At 42.3% G+C, this 19772-nt stretch overlaps 1 protein-coding gene across 3 annotated transcripts in view; it reads left to right on the top strand.

The window, feature by feature from the left end:
* The window catches only part of CDK5RAP2 (CDK5 regulatory subunit associated protein 2), a 69832-nt gene extending 52247 nt beyond the window's left edge, over positions 1 to 17585 (top strand). For all 3 annotated transcript variants that reach the window (XM_066201001.1, XM_066200999.1, XM_066201000.1), the window contains 11 exons: positions 326 to 451; positions 4105 to 4221; positions 4497 to 4686; positions 4899 to 5020; positions 6380 to 6628; positions 7632 to 7721; positions 8431 to 8690; positions 10926 to 11072; positions 12976 to 13114; positions 16007 to 16053; positions 16926 to 17585. In XM_066201001.1, coding sequence (XP_066057098.1) covers positions 326 to 451; positions 4105 to 4221; positions 4497 to 4686; positions 4899 to 5020; positions 6380 to 6628; positions 7632 to 7721; positions 8431 to 8690; positions 10926 to 11072; positions 12976 to 13114; positions 16007 to 16053; positions 16926 to 16985 — 1547 coding nt within the window. In that variant the 3' untranslated portion in view covers positions 16986 to 17585. The remainder of the gene's footprint in view (positions 1 to 325; positions 452 to 4104; positions 4222 to 4496; positions 4687 to 4898; positions 5021 to 6379; positions 6629 to 7631; positions 7722 to 8430; positions 8691 to 10925; positions 11073 to 12975; positions 13115 to 16006; positions 16054 to 16925) is intronic.
* The last annotated feature ends 2187 nt before the right edge of the window (positions 17586 to 19772 follow it).

Raw genomic sequence — 19772 nt, 5'->3', positions numbered from 1 at the left:
TTTGGATTCCTTCCTCAGTACAGAGAATGTTTATGTAGATAAAATTGTTATCTACTCCACTTTTGTAGGAAGAAGAAATCTGAATAGCCTTAAAACTCTGGACCATTGTTTAAGTTAGAATGTAGAGTAGGAGTTTTCACTGAATGCATGGTTGGAGCACTGTATAGGAAAAGAGTGTTGTGGAGTCAGATATTCAATGTCTGCCATTTGTAACAGCTCTGTGTCATCTTTTAGGATTAGCACCCATTAGATCTGACAAGAGCACATAGTGTAAAAGAATACAGTCATCTGCTCTAAATAAGAAGTGGTCTCTTGCTTTATTTAGAGTTATTAATGGAGCATCTGCAAGAAATTAGAGTCCTGAGACAGCGTTTAGAATACTCCATAAAAACTAATGAGAGACTGAGGAAGCAGCTTGAGAGACAAGTAACAGACAAGGAACTAGATCAAGGTAAGAATTCATTTAATGAGAAACTGAATCCATCTTTCCTACTGAGAGCCTGAGGGATCAAATGCCACTGGAAAGGTTTGGCACCGCTGTTCTCTGTTGCTGGTGTTCAGCATCTCAGAAAGCCAAGCTCTGAGGTGGATTTGAAACTTTTCACAAGTAGCCAGCTCTTACTAAAGATGCTTTTGGAGCACCTTTTGAAGCACCCCATCCCTGTATTTTTCTACACTTTGCTTCACTCTCCTTCCCACCTTTTCCCCCACAGGAAAATTGATTAATATGCAATATTACTCAGACTGGAAGCAGGTAATAAATACAGACATGCTTTCCTTTTCCTCAGTTCCACTGGTATTGACATCAGATTCATTATGTTTTACATCATCCCCATGATCCATTTCTGTTGTTGTTTAAATGGAGGCAACCTGCACATGGCAGTTTGCTTTCAGGGATAATTTACTGTGATGGAAAGGTGGATAAAAAGCATCCATTTCATTCGTGAAGTATTTACACTGCTGGAAAGGCATTCTGTGCTCATGAAATAACCACACTGAAACACTTCCAACTCTTTTACAGCTTCATAAAGATTCTGGCAAGGGCATCCATTAATGCAGTGAAAGTATATTTTCTTTATAAACTGTCTTATGCCTTCCATCTGTCTTCTTGTTGCCTTAGCACATCTACCACTGCGTGCAGGAGAAATTTGGAAAAGTAAAGGAAAAAAGCAACTACCTGTTAGAACAGCTCCTTTTTGTCACCATGTTCTTTCAGTTCTTGTTTCTCTCTGTATCAAAGATCTCTTTCATGCTATCAGATATGCACATGCTCTCTTGCTGGTGGTGCTCTTTTTTCCTGATAGATGAGCTTCCTTTGACTTTCAGTGTAAAAAGAAATTCTTAAGTGAAGCTGAGAGGATTCCCAGGGGCTTGTGGGGTTGGCCTTAAGCTGAAGGAGGGCAGGTTAAGATTGGATATCAGGAAGGAATTGTTCCCTGTGAGGGTGGGCAGGCCCTGGCACAGGGTGCCCAGAGAAGCAGTGTCTGCCCCTGGATCTCTGAAATGTCCCAGGCCAGGCTGGACAGGGCTGGGGGCAGCCTGGGACAGGGGGAGGTGTCCCTGCCCATAGCAGGTGATTGGAACTAATTAAACCTTAAGGTGCTTTCCAACCCAAACCGTTCTGTGACTTGCATTCAGCGTTTTTGCTTTTAACTGAATTTCCTTAGTTTGTTTTCTTTTAAAACACAAGGCCAAGTTGTAATGTACTTAATTGTTTATGGCAACCTGCTAAATTCATGATATTGGATTGTTTGTTCAACAAAAGTTATTGCATAGATTTATTCTTGTCTGATAAATATTGTATGGATGTATATACACACATCTGCCCACTGTTCTTGCCATGTTATTTTTAATATTTAGATTCTTTAAGTATTTAAATGCCTCTGGGCTTCTAGTATCCTATAAATGACTCAAATGCTGGTAATGACTACATCATTCCTGTTGAGCTGAGGCTTGCAGTGCAAGTAGAACTAAAATAATTGCTTCAATCATTTCAAGTGTTAGGCTCCAAAATAAAATCAAAGGTTTAATTTTGAGTGTCCTGGGTTTCAAATGTTCTTAACAGCAGTTAACATTAAAAGGGGGTTTGTTTGCTTTTTTTAACCCACAAGTAGCTGATGTTTCTGCTCAGACTTCTCTTCAGCTTTTGAATGGCTTTATTTTGCTTTCCCTGGGAGTGAATATTTCCTTCTTCATGGCTGTGATTTTCAATAGTGCCTTTCTTTCAGTCGCTGTTTCCTTTGAAACCTTCAAGGTACCCTTCCTTAGCACTCACTTTTTCAGCACAAAACAGAATGAAAACTCAAGTGTATTGCAATTGTGGGCCCTGATGCTCCACTTTCCTCTGGTTAGATGGACCTTTGCCTCTGTGGAGAGAGTAATTGATGTCAGCAGGGCTCTGCACAGAAGTAGCAGTCTCAATTGTGGGTCAAATTGTGGGATTGTGGCCCTTTTACCACTGGCTCTGCATTATCCCTTATTATGTAAGATAACCAATAGTTATATTCTAAAGCCTTTCAGTAGAACTGTGATAGCATAACTTTTCAAATAGGATAAAGCTGGGTGATGGGCAATAAATTAAATTAGAATCAAGATGAGACCATCAAGCCTTGCCACTTCAACTTGGATTGCTTTGTTACAGTCTGAAAGGAGAAAGCCTTTTGAGTTCACATAGCTGCCTCAACTCTTTAACATATAGATAGTAAAATGCCATTAGTGCCAGGCTTCCAGAGCCTTTGAGTCTTTCAGCAGTGACAAGAGGTTCATATCATGGCACACTACATCCCAGTTAGGTAGTGGGTAAAAGCTTCAATTGGGATTACAATAAAATGAGATTACTCAGAGGAAGTGCAGCACATCAAATTGAATTGAACTGCCAGAGCTGAAAGGCATCCTCCTCATACATTCAGCTAATTTTTTTGCCAGCTGGTTATTTCTCTATTAACCAAATAGTTGACATTCATGTACTTATCTCAGGCTTTAAAGTGTGGGAGATACTGGGATAACCAATCAGCTGAAAAATGCTTTTAATTCCGGTGGGTCCTGAAGTGTTTTACTGACTGTGAGGAGGTTACAAAGGGCAATAACAATGACTTGACTTGCATTTCAGAGGCAGCACCTTGAGAGTGGGATGTGGCACTTTGCAGGCTGTGCTGCACCAGTGCACATCACTGGGGGGTGACTAGCAGCAGTACAGTGCATTGAGGATTGCCTGGGCTGGGATGTAACTGGCTGGATATGGGATTTGACACTTAGATTCATTTGGCTACTGCAGTAAGATGCTCAGAGCAGGATTCATCACCCTTATGTTTGTCAAAGTCGGACGTTTAATTCGTGCCAGTTACCCAGAGCTTCTCATGGAGGCAGTGGAGGGAAACCCAGCCCAGGGAGGACAGGGGATCTCATCCTCAGAGGTGTGAGGAGAGGAGGCACAGGGTGAGTTGAGCTCTGGAGGGGCCTGTTCCTCCCCATGGCTGCTGATGGCTGATCAGGACTGGCTCAGTTATCTAAGTTTTAGAAACACGGATTTAAGAGGGATAAATCTCCATCCCAGTGATCATAAATGGGCTCTGAGTTTGTAATCGAGGCCAAGACAGTGACTCTAGCCTTGTGCTCTTGCCTGTGTGGTAACAGATCTATGACCAGACTGTTTCCAAGCCTCTCTGCATTAACCCCTGGGGATTAGCTGGTAGAAGCCCATTGTTCTCTCACTGAATACAATGGAGTATGAGCAGAGCAAGACTAAAATACATGGTAAACCCTCCTACAATTTTCTCTTCAAATCATAGCAATGTCATAAAATACTCGTGCATTTTGTCCTGTTGGGATTTTAGCTGATAGGTAAAGACTGCCAGGGATAATTCTGCAATTTTAGTAATGGTTGCCCAGCAATGAGAGGCACTTGTGCTGCACAGGGCTTTGGATTACTTGGCATTAACCTGAGCTGCCTTTTAGCCTGTAGTGATAACCTTCAAAATATATAGGGGAGAAATAGCTTTTATAGCATGTTTTTCTGCAATTTTTTAAATTGTTCTTGTCTGGAAAGTTTAATCTTTAATGACCTAGAGATGACTCATAAATCATCTTTTATGTATGTATTTATAGGTTCTGCAAACATTTTTATCCATGGCTCAGAGCAGCATAATTCCCTGACTTCTGAAATACATTTCCTGAGGAAGCAAAATCAAGTTCTGAATGCAATGCTAGCAAAAGGATCTAGAGGTAAAAATGTAAACTGTTCTTTACAGGAGTAGCCTGCAACTCATCCCAGATCAGAAAACAGTAAAATATTCACAGTCCACTCATTAAATTGACTTAACCATTCTTTGCACCCCTGAAATTCCATGCTCAACCATAAGCATTCAAGCTGGGATTAGCAATAATGGAGTAGCAGCTGTTTTTTTCAGATAGTCTCTGAAAAAGCTGATTTAGTTAAAAATCAGAGCCTTTAGTGCATTGTGGGCATTGCAGATACCTTGTGGTTCTTCTTGTTTCAGACAAACAGAAGGAAAATGAAAAGTTAAGAGAATCTCTTTCCAAGAAGGATGCAATCCTTGAGCATCTTCACGAGGACCACGAATGCATCAAGAAAGAAAACGAAAAGTTGCAGAAGCAAATTTGCCAAAAGGAAGATGAGATCAGATACCTGACGTGTCAGATTTACAGCAGTCGCAATGAACTGAACAGGTATTGATTCTGTCCCCATTTAAAGAGTCATTTAGAGAAAAGCTGTCAGTGTGACAGGCATGTGTTTAGCCATAGCTCATTAGCATTAATGAGGGGCATGGATATATTCGTAAGGCAAGGGAAGAATTATGGAGGGAAAGAGGAATGGATTTTAGATTTTGAAAGAAAGAAGAAATCAGAATTTAACTCAGTTGTTTATTGGGACTTAACAGGTTGCAAACAGAAGTTAATGTGAAGCAGCATCAGCTCTCTGAGAATGAGAAGTTGCTGCAGTCGCTGCGGACTGAGATCAAGGTTTATGAGAAGCTGGAAGAAGCAAGAAGGAAGGGGACAGGTAGAAATGTACACTTGTCTCTGCACCCTTTGCCCTTGCAGCTCTTCCTTTTGAACATGCCCTTGTCAAAGGCCAGGAGGGCTGGGTCACTGTTCCTTTGCTTCTGCTTGTGTCTGCTCTGCAAAGAGAACTGACAACCTGCTGCTCACATGCTTTCTCCTTGGGGTGGCTGCAAGCCTGAGATGTGTCAGATGTTGACTGGACACCCCCAAGTTTCCTTTATCTTTTTAGCTAAGCTAAAAACCAGAATTGAAGACTTAGTGACTCAGGATGAGTTTCCTGGGGACCTTAGATATTTACTTGTCATCTAAAAACCTGCTGCTGCATCTTCACAGGTCCTGCTTACCCAGGGAGCTTGTGCTTTCTCTTGGCTGAAGGTGGAGGGAGAGGCTGGCAGAAGGGCTGGCACTGCATTCTGAATTAGATGTTTAATAATTTTATGTCCACTTTGCTGTCAGTAAAGGTGAGGGGAAGACTAGAGCTCACCTGAGTTCTTCCTCCCCCTGGGGAGGAGGCTGTGCCACCACGTAGCTGTTGGTGCACTGAGGTAAAGAGTGGGATGCTGTTCATTGCTGAAAAGCCCTTACCATATCCAGCAAATTTACTGCTGGAAGTTCTTAGACAGTTGATTTTTTTCTCCTTGCTGCTCCAAGTTGTGCCCTGCTGCCACTGGTTTTCCTGCCTGGCTGCAGCAGAAGAGCCCTGTTGGCACGAGGCTTTAAGGCAGAGTTGGCTCAGGAGTGGAAGGGATTCTTCTCAGAGAGTGGCAGCACCCTCCTCATGCAGCTGAGCCCCTTCCCACTGTCTGGAGAACACCCTGAGCAGCTGGATTTCAGCAGGAGAGAATGCATGGAGTTGTTTGTGTACTGATCTCCTTCTGTGAGAAGGCAAACACAGCCCTTGCTTTTCTCAGGTTCGGATTTGTTCCTCTGGTTGCCAGGTGATCACTGTTTTCTTTTCTCTTCGGTGTATAAAATTAAACTCCCAGTTTTACTCCATCCCTTCTCCACACTCTGATGTTCCCCATTCCTTTTCCTTTCCCCAGACTGTGCATTAAGGCACTTCACATTTTGTAAATCCTCTTCATTCTCCTTTTATCTAATTTTTTAGCTTTTTGCATGAGACATAGTAGCTTTTATGGACAAAGTAAAAAAACAGTTTTCAGCTCTTTAAATCTTTCAAGGGTAGAAGCAATTAAGACATGCTTTTTTTGTCAAACCATTATCTTAATGCTGTTTGTAGTTAATTCTTAATATTGAGCATAACACTGGCTATAACTTGCTTGCTGAGTGTTCTAGTGGGTAATATTATTTTAATTGTTAGAGATGTTTTTGAGTGTTTCTTTTGAAATTGTCTCAGATCCCAGATGTGATGCTTCAGAAGAATTCAGGAAAGATCAGAACAATCCACTGGATTTACACGAACTGCTGACTGAAATCCAGAGCCTGAGAGTGCAGCTGGAGAGGAGCATAGACACCAACAAGTCTCTGCATGAAAAATTAGAAGAGCAGCTTTCCAAAGAAAAGAGAGAGGAAGTGGGGCCTGTGTCAGCTGTTAATATCAACTGCCTGTTGGAGCCAGGCTCTCAGCCCCGTGCAGGACTGCATGGTACTGTGCTCTGGGTGTTTTTGGGGTGCTGCAGGACCTGGGCCTCATTCTTTAAAATGCTCTGACAGCCTTAACCAACATCAGCTCTCCTCAAATCCCTCTGCTGTTAGAGCTGGGCTGTGAAGTGCACACTGCACTGTCCTAGAGCCTCCAGAAGGTGCTGCCTTTGCATCCAGGCAAAGTGTTTGCAGAGTCTCTGGGATGGGAGGGTGCCTGCAATAAACTTCCATAAATTTTGCTCACCTGTGGGGTTCTTTTTCCACTGCTGAGCTCTATAGTGTGTGCTAAAGGGTGAGCTTGTATTACTCAAGAATGATCAATAAGTGCACTAAATGGGCTGTGGATAAATCATTTGTCCTCTCTTTGCCCTTGAGGAATATTTTACCTTTATTTCAATCACTGTTAAGTGATGCTGTTTTAGCAAATGAAGGAAAGGGTGATGTTTACACCCAGGGTTAGGTTATTGTTCCAATATTGATGTACATGGGATACAGAGGGCACTGGAATCTTCCTCCTTAAAGTGCTCTGCACAGTAACAGCTTTCCATGCATCCAGATAAAACCACATGGAGCAGAAGGATTCCTTGGAATGTCAGCAGCTGAGGTTTTTAGATGTGCTTTTCTTGTAGGTGCTCAGGGAATGTGGAAGTTCTGAAGGAGGAGTATAGAGACAATCTTTAGTCTGGTGCAGCTGTGGAAAGTGTCCTACTTCTTGTGGACTTAATGGGAATCTTATATTTGTTAATCAAATATGTTCATCAGGATTTATTTTAGATTTTTTTAACTATGGTTTGATTTTGGGAGAGACCTAGAATTCGGATAGATGCTCAGGTATAAAAGTAGAAGATCCATGGCATGATACTAGAAAAATTATCTGGTGTTCCCTTCTTCCACAGTCCAAGTGTAGCATCAGCAATAAAAGAAACTGAGGAGCTGGGAAGTTTTTTTAAAAATGCACATAAACATCTAATAACACAGCTTTCCTTCTCCCTTTTTCTATGTAGAAAATCTCTGCAACTGCCCTGCTGCCAAGAGAAGCCTTTGTGAGCTGCAGAAACAGCAGAAGGGACTCTGCATTTCAGCCGAGAAACCAGGTACGCCCAGAGAGAGTTATAAGAGAAGTTTTTAGAGAAGTCAAGTGCAAATTAATTGTTTTTTTTTGTATGAGGGTGGAAAACTTCTTGGATTCTGTTTCCAGGAACCCCCTAATTAGAGGTCTTTTCCTTACAAAGTCCTGTGCCAGGGTTTAAAAGATGAATGGAACTTGCAGCTTCAATCTTTAAGATGTTTATTCAATTCCTTATCTCAAGGTCTGTGCGCCGCATAACACCGAGCTTAAAACACCTCTGCCAAAAAGACTCCCCAGGCTTAGTGCTCAAGGTCTTTTAAAAGTTTCAAATCCTCTCTTAAAACATACTGTGTCTATAGTTTTGTGCCAATAATCACTATCCATTCTGGACACACAATTTCTACATCAAACACATTCCACCAATGTCTCTGTGCCACCGTCACAGCACAAGATGGAGTCGAAGGAGAAGAAGAAGAACTTAAGGCACCGCCCAAAATTCTCCTTCTTGCTCTCATCTACTTCCATTCTAAAACCCCAAAACTACAAATTTTCACTCTTAAATCTTTGTTGTTTTCAATTCATGTCTAAGTGTTGGCAGTTTTTCCCATAGGCTGAGGTCAAAGGCAAGGCTTTCCTGGGGTCCCAGCTGGGGTCTCGGACCCCCCAGGGCAATTCGAGCGGGTTTTCCTCGTGCTCTGGACTCCAACAAAAACTGACCAGTTTTTCTGCCCCAGGTCCTGAGGCAGCCCCTACGGATGGTGTGGACAACATCTCCCTGTGCAGCAGCAGCAGCAGCTGGGGCTCCAGCAGGACATGCACCCCGCGCCTGGTGCCCGGCCATCGCATGTGGGCCGACAGGAACGGCCGCCACGTCCTGGGCCTCATCGAGGACTACGAGGCCCTGAGGAAACACATCTCGGAGGGGCAGCAGGTGCTGGCAGACATGGAGGCTGCTCTCAGGGAGCTCATCGAGCTGCAGGAGCCTGGGGTGAAGGTGAGCACTGAAATCCTTTGATCTTATCCAGAGGCACAAAATGGTGCGAAGGGAAGACTTGACTGAATGACTCAGGGTGCCTCAAGCTTGGCAGAGTCGTCATCTAGATGGACTCACTGTGATTCTGAGTTAGTTAATTATAGGTCTTTAAGCAATGTCGCTTTCAGTTTTGGCTTTAAGTGAGGTAAACCTGCTTGGTTTTGCCATGGAAATTGGTGTCTGTTGTGCTGGAAATGATTTAAAAAACCAAACAAAAGCAGCAGCAGAAAACCCCAGGTAAAAATCTAAAATGCTGTAGAGAAGGTTTAAACTAGGGGTGTGTAAAAGTAACCTAAGAATAAAAATAATTAAGATTTTCATATAATGAAGGGTTGAGAGAGAGCCAGGAAATATGAGACAATTAAAAGAGATGATACAGAGCTGATGAAGTTCTCCCCTTAGTGGAATTCAGCCTTTTAGTAACACCAGGTTATAACTGTACATTAAAGATTGATGTATGCTGATGAGGCTTGTTTCATATTACACTCATATTTCAGGGAAGATTTTTTTTGTATTTTTTCACTTCCTGGTTATCAGTTGAACATTTAACAATATCACAAGCTAGTCCAGAAACTTGAATATTCCATTAATGATCAAATACTGTCTTCTAGGACTCAGCGTATCATCCTTCCTTCGTTCTCTGACAGTGTCAGCCATTCATGGTGCTCTTGCTGCAGTCTTAAGGATGCTTAACCAATAAAATGTTTATTTTGTCTGGAATAACCTCAGTCCTTTTTGTCTAGAATAGGAGAACTAGTTAGTGTTTACTTCTGCTGATTTTCTCTTGTGTAATATTAATTGTTGGCCACAGTTAATGATGGCATATTTGGGGTGGTTTGAAAAGACAAATTTGCCTACAAGCTTCAATTAAAGGGAAGGAACAATCTGTGCACGTCTGTGTCATCTAATAAGGAACAAAGGAACTTAAACCCCAGCAGGAAGGGCCTGGATCAGGCAGGGAAAACAGCAGCCAGTGGTAAAAATAATGAACCACTGGCATGGAGGGTGCTCAGAGACACTGACTGGAGGCAATTTTGAGGATAGATTATGCCAATGTTTAAAAAATTCCACGTAGTGCTTTCCTGCCTTGGAGAGGGAAAGGAAACTAAGTGTCTAATGAAGGTCTTTTTCACCCCTATGATTTTATGATAATATAAATGCTGTAAAAACCTTGCTTGCTGCTCTTCAGGAAACAGAAGGTCTTAACTGCAGGGATAAATTCTTGCTACTTATTTTTGCAGTTATAATTAGTGAAGCTGTTGAAGGTGCAGTCTGCAACAATTCTGAAATTCTTTTTGTGGTATCACATGTGTGCTCACACAGTCAAATGATACCTGAATGACACTTAAGACTCTCTGAAGTATCATATATTTCCCAATGACCTAGTTAACATACTGATAATGACTGAAAAAGTAATCTCTCTAAGTTTTTAACTTGTTTTGTTGGTGTAAAGATAAAAGCAGTAAGTTTCACAATTTGCAGTTTCCTATCAAGCTTTACATCACTGAAGTTTCAGACTACTTAGCAAATGGGGTATTTTATGTGACAGGAGGATTCTGGTTTGATAACAATGCTAAATAAATATTCAGTTTGTATCCTGCATGGGGCAGGAACTGCAAATGCTTTTCTTTCATTACCCTTCCCCCTTCTGTAGCACCATTGCTTTGGTAATTCATTTGCTCTCCTCGCATTCTTTCCCTCCCCTATCTCACATTTATGCAATTTCTTCCATTTGGTTTTCTCATCTGTCAGCCGAGGAAAACATTTTATGTGTACTCTGATAGTTATTTTAGCATTAAATGGAACAGTTTAAAGGGTCTGCTAAGGAAGAAACATCTATAGTGCTTAAATTGATGTCTGTAATCATTGACTTTCAAATAACATGACACAAAATGCAAATGAAGAAAGAAGAGAGTTGCCAACTGTTAGCATGTGGCATAGCAAATCTAGTAAATATAATCTATTGTTAATCATGGTTATTGATTAGGATAAATCCCCTCCCTCCCTGAAATTCTCAGATAATACATAATTCAGCAGCCTTTGTTAACTAACAAATTAGTTTTTATGGCACACAATGGCTGTGTACATTATCTTAAATATGAAATCACACCAGCTGGATTAAACCCATTAATTAAGATTACATTTTCATAATGGTTCAAGTATAAAATACAAAATGTCTCTAATCCTGTGATGCAGGTACCAGAACAGGCATCCCTGCATGGCTTTTCCACCAACACTCACACAGTACAGCAGATTTTAGAGGAGGCTGCTCGTTCCCTGAAGCTTCTCTGGAGAGTTTCTCTTCCCCTGAAAGCTGCTCATGGTACTGCTCAGGGCATTCAGGTACTGCTGGGCTTCATCTGGGCTTGGTTGGGGGTTTGGGATGGTTTTTTGGACTTTGGGAATGTCTCCAGGAAGATGCACCAGTTACAGATGGGTCATTTGGGAAAATCTTTGGAGAATCATGAGCCCAGTCTCTGGACACGTGGATTTAATGTCAGACTGAGTGTGTCCTGATCATGCTGTATGGCCATGTGGTCATTTACAACATAATTTGTAATAAAGATGGAATATCTAATCCTGTTACACGAGATTCAGGAAATCCAGGGAGGTGGCAAATGCTTCACCTTAACAAGAAAAGGTTTGGGCTCCTTGTTATTTGAACCAAATTCAATTTGATTATGTGTGTGTTGGTAAGAAGAGAAACATCAGCAACTTTGATGTAATCTCAGCTACATTTTCTTTTGCATTCTTCATGCCAAAGCTGTAAATGAAGAAGCTTTTGTGAAAGTGTGACAAAACCCCAAGACAAGTTTTATAACACTTTAACTAAAAAGGATTGCACTATGCAAATGAATAAAAGTAAACTAAATGAGGAATGAAATATCTCTGCTGTCAGAATACCACCACTCAGCACTGAAACTGCTTCAAACCCTGGCTTTAAAATAAATCTAAAGTGATTTCACTGAGGTTTTTGTATGTGTTTATTAAGAGAAGCAGGATATTTATTAAAAAAAACCCTCAAACTTTGGGAAAACAAACATTTTCCATATAATTTCATAACAAGAAATTATAAATTTCATAAATTCTGGTGTTATTTTTTTAGCACCCTTTAATATAAAAAAAAATCACAAAAGCAGTGGGAGTGAAGTTTACTGTTTGATACTTTCACTGATGTTTCAGCTCCAGATTTGGGACGCCTTGGCAAGAGCGTGTCCTTCCATTTTTATCCTCCTGTGTGTAATCCATGCAAACAGCTCCATGCTGGCCTGGATTGCAGGGACTGAACATCTCTCATCCACACAGGGCTTCCAGGAGGTGGGGGATGCATCTCCTGCTTTCCTCTCACTGCTCTGAACCTTCTGCAAGGCTGATCTTCATGTGTGTGGGGATCTGAATTCCCAGGGTGCTCCTAATTAGAGCCTAATAGAATCTTTTCTGGAGTTTCTTATCCAACACCCCCTGATCTTAAGGATGTTAGATTGTACCTGATGCCTTAAATGCAGAATATGAAACAATCTCTCTCTCTTTTGAAGTCTGGATTCTAAAGTACTCTGAGTATTCAGTGCCTTCTCTGCAGCCCCACAGGGGTTGTGAGTAATCAGTTCTTCTGCAGAGATAAGGAGTGGGGGCAAATTCCACAAGTTTTATTACTTAACAAGTGGCAAAACAAGGAAAAAAGGTTCAAGCTTAAGTCTGCACAAGGACCCAAATCAGTGACACTGGCAGATATGCCAGGGCTTCTCACGGTCCTGTTTTACAAATCAATGACCAGAGCTTTGTTGGGATTGGTGGTGAAAACTGGACCTTAATAATAACACTGTCAGTTAATTTTTCAATTTAACCGTCCCAGTGCCTTTTAGCCCTGTGATAGAGGCAGCATCAGCCATTAACAGAACGCAAGGAGGAAGCTGGGATTCTGAACCTGCCAGACAGGGCACAGGTCCCTTGGCACTGGCCTTCCTTATCTCTAGTTTAGAACAAAAATAGGCACCAGTCTAATGGACTTTCCTCAGTCTAACAGCAAAAACTTCTTGCACTAAATTCCAGCCAAGAATTGCAGTTGTATCACAGAATCTTCTGTCATTGGGGATGTGACGGGACTCAGGGGTGGTGCTTCACTCCTTTGAGTTGTTGGTACTCCAAGGAAGCTTGAGGGTACTTGTACAAAAGTACTGAGCAATTCCCGGTGTAGAAAGTCCTTTTAGCCAGTAGTTTAATATCTTACTTTCTTCTCTCAATTCAGGATGAAGGAATGAAAGCAGAAATATTGAGGTTACGTAAGAAACTGTCTGAGCAAGAGAAGAAGTTGCACAGCACAGTGAAACGCCTGCACTCCACAAACCAGCTGAAGGAAAACATGGAGAAAGTCATCATTGACCAGTGTGAGTGTGGGCTTTAGTGATGGTTCTGATTTTATTTCTGTAGTCTGTGGCTGCCTTTAAAATTGGTGTTCCCTGATGTGCTCCAGCTGTGACAAACTGTGTCAGGCTGTGCTGAGCTGATGGAGCCTCATTCCAGTGGGTAGAAGTTGCCCCAAGTAGAAGATATTCTAGAGAACATCATGGGAAGCTGTTCATGGTTTTACACAAAGCACTGATAACGTATCAATCCACGCAGCTGCCACTAATTCCTACCTGAGTTATTCCATTTTGGATACTCCTGTTTCTGTTTTACAACAGTTCTGGACAGAGGCAAAGTTACTGTTTGCTGTAAACGTTTTCAGCTAAAATTTTTGACGTTGTCAAAATTGTGATTTTGCCCCAGTCTTAATAAATGTGGAATTAGGCCTTTACATTTTCTGAGGTACTGCCCTGCAAGGAGCTCTGTCAGTGCTCTTCACCTCAACTAAGAAGTGCAGAAGAACAAGTTCAGAATAACAGAAACAAAAACTTGCTGTGAGTAATTTTTTTTAAGAAAACTTAGGACATGCTGTGGAATTCTATTTTACTCTTAGTGGCCCATATCTAGAAAATTATCTGGAAACATAAAAACAAGTGGAACATAGGGAGTATTGTAGCTGTGTTAAACCAGGTGTCTGTTTGAAGAGATCCATCTCTGCTGCTTTAGACTTTTAATCACTCACCAGAAGAGATCTGAATGGAACTCTCCTCTGCCTTCATGCTACAGCAATGCGTGTGTTGTGGGAGGAAGAGTTCATTTTCCTCTGAAAAAAAAAAAAATTCAAAAAATCCATTCTTCCTCCCTCTGAAGTGGTGGGACTGAATGGCTCATTAGTCCTGGCTGGAGTGGCACTTGTGTTATCAGTAATTAATCTAGACTGGAGCATTTTCCACACCATACAGAGTTATAAAAATATCCATAATATTATATGTCACTCAAGTCAGTTAAATGCAATGTAGAGTGATAAATGTTATTTTGCTCCATAGCCTGTAATTTTTGTGTCTAAGGCCCATATATCTTCTGCTTGCAGATTTTTGTTGTTTCAAGCATTTATGGGCTGGTGTTTGGTCACTTCTTTCAAAATTGCTACATTATATGTGTACAAATTACTTGAATTAAATCATAAATTATGTTTTGTTCAGGTCGTAGAGCCAAACAGCTCCGTTTGGGGTTGTCATGTAAAAATCAAAGCTATTCTGTCTTTCAAAGTAATATCCCTGGGGTAGATTCACTGGGCTGGTCTGTCCAGTTGCAGTGTCATCTCAGGCACACTGGGTCATTGCAGAGCTAGGCTGGCTATAAATCAACAGAGATTTTATTTTACCCTTGTAGCCAAAATGTTATTCCTGAACAGTGCCTGTTACCCTGAATTGGCTCACTTTATTTTCATGGCATTCAAGCTCTTGTGAGTGAGGTGCTGAGAAACTGAAACCTGCATTTTCTGAGATCTCTGTAGTGCAAATCTCTGCTGGGAGAGCAGCAGCTGTGCCAGCAGTAGCACGGCTTCCAAATTCTCCTCAGCAGCTGAATTTAATAGTTTTGATTTAGAAAAATCCAGTTTGCCAGGTGCAATGAGTTTACCAGCAGAGCTCTTGTGAGCAGCGAGCTCTCTGCCACACAAAAAAGACCTGGATGTGATTTTCTCCCAAGTTTCATTGATTATGGGAATTACGGATGTCGAGTTGCCTTTGTCTTAAAAGAGCAGTTTCAGAAATGTTTCTAATTTGCATCTGTACACAAAATCCTGGCCATGCCCACAGCAAAACTGGGAGACCACCTGAAGCTGCTGGATTTTCTCAGGTTTTGAGGTTTCTTCCCTTCTCCTTTTGCTAGCAGGAAAGGAGAAGCCCTGCAGTAGGTGACCTTGCCTGCCTTCATTCTGCACACATCCTGTTACCTGCCTGCTCCAGTGAGGATATTCAGGTTCCCTCTGTTATGTAGCTGAACATTCCTAAATATATTTAGAGGCAGAGACTGGAACATTCTTGTGGCTCAGACTCTTCTGTGTTCTCTCTCTGGTGAGAGAGCTCATTGCTTATAAACCTCATCTGAACCTCTGAGCATGGAACAATGCAGTGCCAAATTGCAGTAATCTGCCAGGGGTGTAATTATCTCGTGACAGCTCTACCCTTGGAGTTGTTGGCTTTTTGTCGTTGTAATGAAAAATCTTTATTATGGCTAAATTGTTTATTTTTGAGACTGGAATATCAAATTGGTGCTTGTGAGTGGTGCATTTCAGCAGTTACAGAACTGACACAGATTAGAGACTCACATATTTAACCTGGCATTTCTAAATACCACTTCTGTTTGGAAACATCCCCTCCTCCATTCACACGTCTTCCTGCTGGCCCCACAGAGACAGCCTGGGCTGGATGAATGGAGAAAACCTGGAACCCTTCAGAGCAGGCCACTGGTTTTTGATTTCCCCATGGCACAGAGAGGTTGTTTTGTCCTTGAACCAACTCTTTTTGCCATGTGTCCTCTTCTCCCCCTCCCAGCTGCCCTCCCCAGCCCAGGCAGGATCCAACTGGAGTTAGAGCATGCACCATCTCCCCTTAAAATGAAAGAAAATCTTCCTGTATGGCTTGGATGGAGGGATGAGCGTGGCAGGGGCTGTGCCGGTCTTGGGGGGGTACATGCAGTGCTGAGCTTTGCCCCTTTCACGTGGCAGAAAAACTTCAGAAACACTCCCAGCATGTTTAGGTTTGAAAAGCAGATTGTGGAACACAGGCCAGCAGCAGGAAGTGACATTCCAGGGGTGGCACTGCCCTGGACCTGCAGTCCTGAGGGAATCCTCCTGCTCAGATGTTATTTCATGTTTGGTCACTTAGAAAGACTTGCAGTATTCTTTTTAATCTCCTCTTTCTTTCCAGTGGTTTTAACACATGATGTCTTGAAGAAGGCTAGAGGAAACCTGGAAGTGAGTAAAAATTTTGCCTGTATTGAATTCCTTGGTCTCTGCTAGTCAGAAATACACAGTGCAGTGTCAGGAGTATTCTGCAGAATTAGTCTGATTTGCTTTAGGTTTGCTCCCTAATCAAGCCTGGGTGACAGCAGTTTAGTGTGATAAATAGCCTGCTGTGTTTGATGGCTGAATTAAGAGTTTTATGACTGACCACATAAACACCTAAACCCTCTCCTTCCTGATGCTTTCCCTAGATTAATATTCATGTCTGTCATCATCTTCCAGCAGTTCATTTCCAGGAGATCACAGCCTGATAACCTGCACGAGCTCACACAGACACCCTTGTTACAAGCTGGAGCCTGTGTCAGTCACTGGTGGTGCTTTTATTTCTTACCCACAGACCCACCAGGGGAAGCTTTTGGAAGCAACTCTCTGCTGGTGCAGGGTGTTCAGTCACTGGGAACGTTTCAGGAGTCACTGCTCAGAGTTGATTTCCCCCGCAATGTTCAGACTTTACTCCCAGAAGGATGCAATCCATTCCTTGACTCTGAAATCCCCTCCTTCTCCTCGCACCCCTCCACTCTGAATAATTGTACAGTTTCAAATTTCCTCTAACCTTTTCCATGCATCCCTTCTCCCTCACCCCCATCAGCATCAACATTTCCCTGTGCAGCTGCTGTGCTGTTCTCAGCCCTGCCTGAGCTACAAAGTGATGACATAAAACAATCTTTCTGCTTACAGAAGTCTTATCACTTTAATTTGAAGATCTGATGAACACAGGAGCTCCTCTGTGCACATCCTTGTGCAGCAGGATGGGGTGGGGACAAATTGTGGGCATTGAAGTACTGTACAATAATAATCATAATAATTGTTGCTTTTCTGACCAGGTTCCACCAGCTGAAAATCAAAAATCACCTTCCTACACCAGCAAAAAAAGGATTCTCTGAAGGAGAAAGTTCTGCTAACAGAGACTGGTTTTGTGAGTGTTGTTTGCTTTGTGCTGCCTTAATATTTATTGATGTAAAAAGATGTTTGTTCAGCTCTTTTAATGGAATCAGCCTTTGACCAAAAAAAAAAAAAAAAAAGGGACAAAAAAAGACACCTTTTGCTAAATAACTTATTTAACATTTTCTGTAATGTAAAGATGGTTTTAAATATTTATTACAGAAGCAAGGTACTGCAGGTATTAAGGAAAACTCCAGATTTTTTTAAAGTTGGCATATTTGAGATTTTATATTTGTACTTTTCATGTTATAAAACTATTTGTTGTTGTAGTCAAACAGGTCCTGAAAGAACCAAGAATGTGATCCACCTTCCATTGTTTCTCTCCTGCTAAAAGAATGTAGGTTAAAAAAAAAATACTCTGCCAGTTGTCATTGTTTTGTAGCAATGTGAAAAATGTTAAATATTTTAAAGCATTTTAACCATCTCTGGAAGGTTCTTCTGGAAACTGCCTGATGCTGGGCTTTGTGTTAGGTACTTAGATTGATGCTGTGTCTGAAAATGTTACTTAGAATCAGACAATTAAAATGAAAAATCATCACAAATGTGTTCGTGTTATTTTGTTTAAAACCTCAGACTTTGGGCATTACTGACCTAAGCAGCCACATCAGATCATTTATTTCCTGAGTGACACAAAGTGAACTGGGAAAATAGTTCAGTTTAACATTAACAAGACCATAAATTGAAGTGATTTTTTTGGTTACAAAAGCAGAGTTTATGGTGCAAGCATGACTTTATTGAACTGATTTCACACAAAACACGATTTTTTTTCCCCTCAAGCTGATGACATCCCCATTTTACGAGGAAATTTGCCCTTGGCATCCAAACATTGGGACTGGGAGATCCTAATACAGGATTGGGATTATGTTGGTCCGTGGGTTTTGCGCTTCTGTAATGGGCTGCCACAAACTCTGAGTGTGTGCTCTGAGGAACTTCCACCCACCCCTGGAGCTGGGGCTGTTCCCTGCACAGCACAAGGGGCTGCAGGGCTGGAAAGGACCTAAAACCCCATCCCATCCCATCCCTGCCATGGCAGGGACACCTCCCACTGTCCCAGGCTGCTCCAAGCCCCGTCCAGCCTGGCCTGGGACACTTCCACAGCTTCTCTAGGCACCCTGTGCCAGAGCCTGCCCACCCTCCCAGGGAAGAAACGTTTCCTGATACCCAGTGTAAACCTCCTCTCTCTCAGTTTAAAGCCATTCCCCCTTCTCCTGTCACTTGTCACTTGTCTCTCTGTCCCATCTTTTCTGTTTGCTCCCCTCTGGTTCTAAAAAAGCCACGATGAGATCACCCCAGAACCTTCTCCTCCTCTCCAGGCTGAGCAGCTCCAGCCTTTCCTCACAGGAGATGTCACAGATTATCCCTGGGGATGGTCTCTCCCATTCCTTCCTTCCCCACAGCCACTCTGCATGTGGATTTCTTTTGGGGAGAGCCACCCTAAAGCCTGGCACTTGCAGGGTGCCTCTTGCCCTGGTCCCTGCGGGCTCCTGCTCTTTGATTTCCCAGCCCAGGTCTTCTCTGAAGTACACAGAGGGATTTAGTGGGGCTCCCAGGGCCTTCCTGCAGGTGTCATGTTCTGGGAGCTGCTCAGTGCCCTGCAGAGCCTTTGTTCCTGAGTTTTCCTGGAATTCCCTGTTCCTGGGAGCTGCTCAGTGCCCTGCAGAGCCTTTGTTCCTGAGTTTTCCTGGAATTCCATGTGCCTGGGAGCTGCTCAGTGCCCTGCAGAGCCCAGCCTGCAGCCGTCCCCGAGTTTTCCTGGAATTAATTCCCGGTGTCACATCCCGGGAGAGGCTGAGCCCGGAGCCTGCAGGGGGAGCCAGACCCATTCCTCTGGATTCGGGGAAAACGGGAAAAGTTAAAAATAAACAGCGCGAACGGGGGGAAAACGGGGGGAGGTAAGGGAAAGAGCGTGCAGTCAAACTTGTGCTTCAGTCTCTTCACACGTTATTGTCCTCACAGCTCACTAAAAACGTCAAGTTAATTTTACTAAGTAGCTAAATTATAGACACTCAGATGTAATCAGAATCCGCTATACATTTCAACTTTCAAAATTAATCATCCTGCGTTTCTGAGTTACCACACCTGAAGGAAACAGCTGTACGGCTATATTTAGCATTCCCATGACTCTTGGTCTTCTTGCAGCCTTTTATTCCCCCCACACCATCTGCACTTAAAAATAAATAAATAACCAGGTTAAAATGGTTTCCCGTTCCTGAGATGATTTGCCACTTACTTCTTAATGGTCCCTGTTGTGCCCTCTCAGAGATCTTCTCCTGACCCATTTTTGCTTCTGATAGGCTCTAATTGCTGCACCCAGTTCACACCTGGGCAGGTCTCACCACTGAGATTGGTTCAAAAAAAAAAAAAAAAAAATTCCAGGATATCATTACCTCTTTAAAAACAGATGATCCTACAAGATCAAAGTATTTCATCTTAATGAGAAGTGCCTCTTAACCACACACAATTTACTGGGCTGGTTTAAAAATAATTAGGGAAAAAAAAAAAAATCCAGGAGAAAAACTCACCAGATGGTGGCTGTGCAAGACAAAGCTTACCAAGTGTTAAACTTTGTTCCCATTAAACAAAATTAAATTTTCGCTTAAAAATAATTATGCAGGAGAAAAATAAGCAGCATAAGCAAATGGAATTATAGGAGGGGCTCATTTGCTTAGTGAGTGGCTGCCTGTGCTTTCCTTCTGTGGGCAAGGTGAATGGAAACATTGCTGAGAGAA

Source organism: Chamaea fasciata, unplaced genomic scaffold (assembly GCF_029207755.1).
Source record: "Chamaea fasciata isolate MVZ Bird 193981 ecotype frontalis unplaced genomic scaffold, bChaFas1.0.hap1 SCAF_20, whole genome shotgun sequence".
Classification (NCBI taxonomy): Eukaryota; Metazoa; Chordata; class Aves; order Passeriformes; family Sylviidae; genus Chamaea; species Chamaea fasciata.
Note: the sequence above shows the minus strand (reverse complement) of the source record. Positions and strands in the feature narration are given on the sequence as shown.